The sequence below is a fragment of the Apis florea genome, unplaced genomic scaffold (assembly GCF_048593485.1).
Source record: "Apis florea isolate Af1SG1 unplaced genomic scaffold, ASM4859348v1 contig_3170_pilon, whole genome shotgun sequence".
Lineage (NCBI taxonomy): Eukaryota > Metazoa > Arthropoda > Insecta > Hymenoptera > Apidae > Apis > Apis florea.
In genome coordinates, this window is record NW_028256714.1 from 925,792 (window position 1) to 932,614 (window position 6,823).

The 6,823-nt window shown below is 40.8% G+C and overlaps 1 protein-coding gene across 2 annotated transcripts in view; it reads right to left on the reverse strand.

The window, feature by feature from the left end:
- Nmdar2 (glutamate ionotropic receptor NMDA type subunit 2) overlaps positions 1–2,295 on the reverse strand; it is a 63,262-nt gene extending 60,967 nt beyond the window's left edge. For both annotated transcript variants that reach the window (XM_031915947.2, XM_012485704.3), the window contains exon 1: positions 2,168–2,295. In XM_031915947.2, coding sequence (XP_031771807.2) covers positions 2,168–2,195 — 28 coding nt within the window. In that variant the 5' untranslated portion in view covers positions 2,196–2,295. The remainder of the gene's footprint in view (positions 1–2,167) is intronic.
- Between the last annotated feature and the right edge of the window lie 4,528 nt (positions 2,296–6,823).

Genomic DNA, 6,823 nt, shown 5'->3' on the forward strand with positions numbered 1-6,823 from the left:
AAAGCTTCGAATTTTTAATTTATTTTCATTTTTCTCGCTTCATTTTTTAGAATTAAAACAAAAGGGGGACATTTAATTGGAATTTCGATTAGCATCGAAAGTTTGTATCAGAACTGTTCGAACTTTGAAATCAAGTGATAAACGTAAATCTTCATTTTCGTACGAACTTTATTTTCGATACTCTCAGTAATAAATCAATTTTATTACTACAGGAACGGACTGAAGCTAGACGAGATTAGTTTTCGAAAGAAAAAAAGAAAGCTTCGAATTTCTACTTTATTTTCATTTTTTAGGATTAAAATAAAAAAGGGGAAATTTAATTGGGAAATTATTTAATCTCGATTACCGTGGAGAGTTTGCGTCAGAACTTTGGGAATCCTTTCGATCGTCAAAACTTCACAACCCTGTGAACTTTTAAGCGTTGAACATAAACCTTCATTAACACGCCAACTTTCCTTTCGATCGTCTTCCGGAATTAGAACTTGTTTAACTTTGCAACAAATTTTATTACCGAACACCCGTGGAACGAGTCAGACGAAACGAACGACGCGTCGAGTTAATAAAACGGAGGAGAAAAACGGATGTTAAGCCGTGCGTGTATATTTGAAAATTTGGCGGGCAGGAAGGCGGAGGATTAATTCGAAGAAGGAAGAGGAATGCTCTTCTTTCCGCGCGCGCGTCGTCCAGATAGATGAAAGAGCGAGCCAATATCGTCCTGTTTTCGAGTCCGCAGCGTGGAAATATTGCGAAACGGTCGTGCGAACACCGCTGAAATGAATTCTTTATGACTTCCGTTTTTTCCCTCCCCGTCATTTTTGGCGGAGAGGAAGGAAAGAAACGGGAAGATAATAACGAAGGGATGGTCATTGAGTTCTCGTGAAGATATTCATAGCAAGTTAGGTTCAGACGTTCACAAAGAAATAAATAACATCGTTTTAACGTAGTGAAATTCAGTTTTTTGATTATTGAAATACGTTTACATGGGCGTAACTGAATTTCTACCGTATGATGCTCTAGTCAAGGAGTTAAAAAAAGTCTCTCCAAATCTGACCAAAAATATGCACGAGAAAGATCGCCTCAATTCGAGTTACTTTGACGGTGTTTATCGAAAAAAGAAAAAAAATTGACGATAAAAACAAAATATCGATGCCAAGAAGTTTCCAGAGAAAGATGCTAAGAAGTTTCTAGAGAAAGATACTCGATGCGCGATCGTACGATATACGGCATCTCGTGCAGAGAGACTATAATCGACCTATAGTATTTCAGTGGCATCATGATTTTATGCTGAGCAATTATAATTGCCCATATATCCCACTAGCATCTGATGCAAAGCAACTATAGTCACCTATAATACCTCATTGACCTCAGTAGCATTATTTTATGCTGAGTGACTATAATCGCAATATAGCATCTCAGTAGTATTTGATGCAGAGCGATTATAGTCGCCTGTAATACTTCAATGATATCATTTTATGCAGAACGACTATAATCGTCCATAGCACTTCAATAGCATCTGATGCAGAGCGACTATAGTCATCTATAATATCTCATTGACCTCAGTAGCATCATTTTATGCTGAGTGACTATAATCTCCCATAGAACTTCACAATAGCGTCTGATGCAGAGCGACTATAGTCATCCGTTGTATCTCAGTGACATCTTATGCAGAACGATTAGTCGGCCGTAATATCCTCAATAGTATCATTTTATACAAAGCGACTGTAATAGCAAAAGGGCATCTTATTATGGAGAGCGAATATAGTCGCCTGTAGTACCTCATTGACATCTTATGCAGAGCGACTATAGTCACCTGTAATACCTCATTGACCTCAGTAACATCATTTTATGCTGAGTGACTATAATCGCAATATAGCATCCCAGTAGCATCTTATTCAGAGCGATTATAGTCACCTGTAATACTTCAATGATATCATTTTATGCAGAGCGACTATAATCGCTCGTAGTACTTTAGTGGCATCTTGTGCAGACTGACTATAGTCGCTCCTAGCACCTCAGTGACAACTTGTGCAGACTGAGTATCTCAGTGGGATTTTATGCAGAGCGATTATATATAGCGAAATGGTTAAAATTTTCGTCGATCGTTTTCGAGGAAAGTGGAAAAAAAAGAAAAAAAAAAAAAAGGAAATACTCGGCTTATGCACATTACCTGTCGGACTGGGCGTGAGCCTCATCATGCTGAGCTGAACCGAGTGCTGGGTGAAGTTATACTTATCCAAGAAGCTGTACAGCTTGCTCTGGCCCTTGCTCTTGCGCAAACTGCCCACCGTGCGATTCACAGCCTTGGTGTACTCCCGCCTCCCGAAATTCGTGTGGGGGACGATCAGGCCGATCGTCATCTCGGAGGAAGTCCCGTTCCGTCTTCTCGACGCGAGCCTCGTCGACTCAGGGCTCGTCGATCTCCAGCAATCGGTGGAGGCGACCAGCGCGCCGAGGATCACGAGGATCTCGACCCGCATCTTTCTTCGTCTTCCTTCCTTCCTTTCTTCTCCCCTTCGCTCAGGAGAAGGGAAATTCTCATTCTTTCCCCGATCCTTTCCCTCGTCCCAACTTTGCCGTCGATGTAACGCGGATAAACTCTTCTTCTTCTTCTTTTATTTCGATTTTATTTCGATTCGATCTACGAGGATGGGAAGAAGATAAGAACGAGTCGAACGGTGAGCGCGCGACACGCAATATTTTTTCCGCACTCTGGCCATCGTTCGAAGAACAAATATATATCGAAATTCGAAAATTCGTTATATCGTGGAGTATATATATATATATATATGTGTGTATTTCTTTTTTAAATCGTTCGAGGTTTGTATCGGGCGCGACGATCGAACGGAATCGAGAACTCGAATTGTCGTTGCGTTTTGCGCGCCATCCTTCGGCGTCCGATCGAAACAGTTCGACGAGAGATCGTTGTCGAGGATCGTTTTTCTTTTTTCTCTTTCTCTCTTTTTTTCTTCTCTTTTTCGAAAAAGTTCGTCGTTTGTTTGTTTTATACAAAATATCACGCGTACACGAATTACGGATTAATATCTAAGCGACGACGAGAGTCGAATATTACGTTTCGATGGAGGAAGACGAGCATATTTTTATTTTTTCCACGAGATTATTATTATTCGAAACACGAGAGGAACTTGAGGAATTGATGATTGCTTCTTGCCTTCGTAACGAACGAGAATCCGTTCATTGTTGGGAAGACTGGCTGGAAAAGAAGAGATCACGCGCATTTTCACGCAATTTTATTTATTATTACCTCGAAGGAGGGGGTCGCATCTTTTTTTCGTCGTCGATGGAGCCTCGAACGAGTCGTGTCGCAACAACGCAACGCAACAACGCAAAATGGAAAGATAATACTGCTAAAAAATAGACATCTGGTTTAATTTTCCGCCCGTAATTCGGACGAATGCTTTCAACGGGATAAATTATCAATTTGTATCTTTAAAGCTCGATAATTTTATTTAAATCGACCGGTTTTGTATAAAATATTCACTTATCGAAAAATAATATACGCGCTTCGACAAATAAATTCCCCCCCCCCCCCCCCCCCTCCCCGGTTTCCTATCCGGCCGATTTATTTCATCGGAAGGAAAAAAGAAAAAAAAACTGCTCCACTCGTTAAATCAAAAATATTTTTCCTCGCAAACGCAACGACGACGAAACGAAACGAAACGAAATCGAATGGCGGTAGAAATGGACAAATGGCGGCCGCCGATTTCCTCGATCCGGAGAAAGTGATGGGAGAAAGTTCGGTTGAAGATTGGCTGGAAGTAATTACGGGGCCCTCAATTAAGCCGATAATTTCGTGCGAGTATCTGGGGCGTCGGAATCACAACGAGGCTAATTATTGAGATTTTCGTCAACGTCGGGGGAGGGCCGTCGTGTAATTCCACGTTAATTGGTAATTACGGGAACCTATCAACCGAGCAACCACTTGCCCGATCCTTGTTTTCCTTCCTTTCGATCCTTACTCCCCCCTTCCTTCCTATTTTCCAATTTGCCTCTCTCTTTCTCTCTCTCTCTCTCTTTATTCGCGATCGAATGCACTTTTCCTGCACTTCCTCCATCTTTTTCTGTCTGTTCATTTTCCTGTTCTGTTCAATCTTCGAATCGATCTCTGGAAAATTATTAAATATAACATACGTCACTATAGCGTTTTTTACTATACGCACAGGAAGAGAATTATCTCGAGATCGTTAATGGAGATCTTTGAAACGCGTAAACTCCGTTCGAGGAGGGGCACGGCGTATTAAGTTGAGGATGCTAGTCACGTGGAAAATTTACATGCGCGGGTATCAGGGAGGTATTTCGCACCACCTAGCGGAGGAGGAGAGTGCTAACTTATTCGCAAGTGGAGTGGTTCATTTTCGAAATTCCCAATTCGGAACGACGACAATACGCGCGTATTTCTCTATTTAATTCCCATCCACGTCGTCGCTTCTAATGGTTGTTCCATCCGCACCCTCCTAACAAGATAAACGAAAATCTGGTTTAATTGCTTAAACACAGTTTCGGTGAATTTGATTCTTCGTTAACATCCTTCCTTCCAACGTTAATGAAGTTCAAATTGGACGATAGTTTTCTTCGAGCTTCATAAAGATTTATCCTCTTTTTTTCTCCTCCTCCACCCCCGCCTTTCGTCTTAGGTTGCAATCTCTCGGTGGAGGAACGAAAGGGAGGAGGTGAGGGAGCAAGGGTCGGACGAAAAGTTAAACAATATAATATAAAGTGATTGTAAATCGATGTTAAACTTTCGTTACTTTTTCTTCTTCTTCTTCTTCTTCTTCCTTTTCCAGGTTAATACAGTTTTAAAGGGAAAAAGGAAGAAAAAAAAAAGGATGGAAGAAGTTGATATTATCTCTCTGGATTATGAAGCTTAAAGCTTATCGTTAAAAGGATATAGTCGTGTGTTAAATAAAAAATATTTTAAGCAACGTTGCTTACAACAATTCCTAGAATCGTCGAGTATAGCGAGTATCTATTACAGAGTTAATCCGTTGAAATTGTGCGATAACTGATTAAAAATTTCTTCTAGTAAGATTACTCTGTTACTTAATTGAAACGCTTAATTAAAATTTATTCGTATTATAACATAATCGATCCGCGTAACCTATTAATTATTTCCGATTAATATCACGTTCCGAGCAATAAGTTTATAATATTTCCAGCTATAGTAAATTTTCCCCATCGCCGATTCCCCAACACACCGTGTCAAACAACCTCGATAAGCAACCTCAACGAAAAGCAATAATCTCGACTCGCGTAACGAACCCGTTTCCAACGATTCGTTGGCAAATGCAAACCCGACTCTCGTCTCTCTGGTAAACATAGCTGCATACACACGTACGTACATAAGTAATCAAACAACGGAACCAGCCTCCACAACAGGAGGAAGGTTGAACGGAGCGAAACGGGAACGAAAATTGTGCCAACCTTATCCCAGGTTTAACCGTCGAAGAAAACACCACCGATATCGCGTTCTTGTTTCGATCTCTGCCGAATCCCCTGTGGCGCTGCAGTCGCCAACAACACAAGTGGCCAACCTTCGTAAAGCAAATAACGCACGATATCGAAATAAGAGAGATCTTATCTCTCAACAACATCTCTCGCGTTTCGATACACGTTTTGTCCAAAGTCCGATATTTATTATTATTAAAAGTAATTAAAATTCGTCGACTCTGCATTGTTATTATATTCTTCTCCACTTCTTTGCTTCGACACGGAAGATAAATTTTCGTAATAATAACTCGATTATAAGAAGACACCCAATTAACTTAACCTAGGTAACGGTTTATATACTCCGGATTATTTACTACCGGTTACAACGTCGAATGAATCGAGCGTTATTAACGAAGCGGGAAATATATCAGCCGGGTTTAATTGCCACGTTTATTTGTTCCGGCGCGGGAGAGAAATTGGAGTATTTCTTTTAACGAGAAGAAGTTAATTCGTTTTATGGAGGTGAGCGACGACTTGGTGGGAAGCGTGATGCGAGCTGGGAAACGGTTGGTGCCTCGTTACAACTCGCCTATTGCGATCGACGCTTAGTTTCTGTCTCGAGCGCGTGGAAATTAGATACGGTAACCGTGTTACCACCTGCTACTCGGTATTTCTACTCGGTAGAAAGAGGGAGAGCGAGCCGCGTAAAATCTCACTCTAGTGTAATTTATTTCTAATTTTATCTTTCTCCTTTCGTTTTCTCTTAATTTAATTTTGATTTTTCATATTGTTAGTTAGGGAAGGGTTAAGGATTAACTCGATAACTTTTTCTCGATTTTTAGTCGGCTTTAACGAGAGGAAGAGAAGGGATCGGGGTCTGTCAAATTACAGTCTCTCGTAATCGAGCGTAATTGTAAGTTTGAGTTGAGGCGGTAAGCGTTTCGAACGTTGGAGTAGAATGTTCGAAATTATACCCGTGTACCACCACCGCTACCTTCATTTTCACCCTGTTCCTCCTCTTAACAAGACTCTTGCAACTTGTAAGTTGCCCCCCTCTGAGTCAGCAAACCGACGGATTACGATCGATTTGCCTATGTCTGGGTCGTACGAGATAAACCTGTGGACGATGGAGGAATATATCGATCGAAGATATATATATATATATCTGGCAACTTTCTCATTTAAATCGCTACAAATCGTGATCGATCAGAATCAAAGCATTCGTTAACGACAAACTTTCGAAAGGGGATATAATCTGTCCCTCGTGTACCATCAGTATTACTCGAGAACCTCTACATCACGCTATTACCAAGTTGGCAAGTTAATACGAACTTAGGAGCGTTAACGAGGATAATTCTCCTCCATTGGATAATTTCAC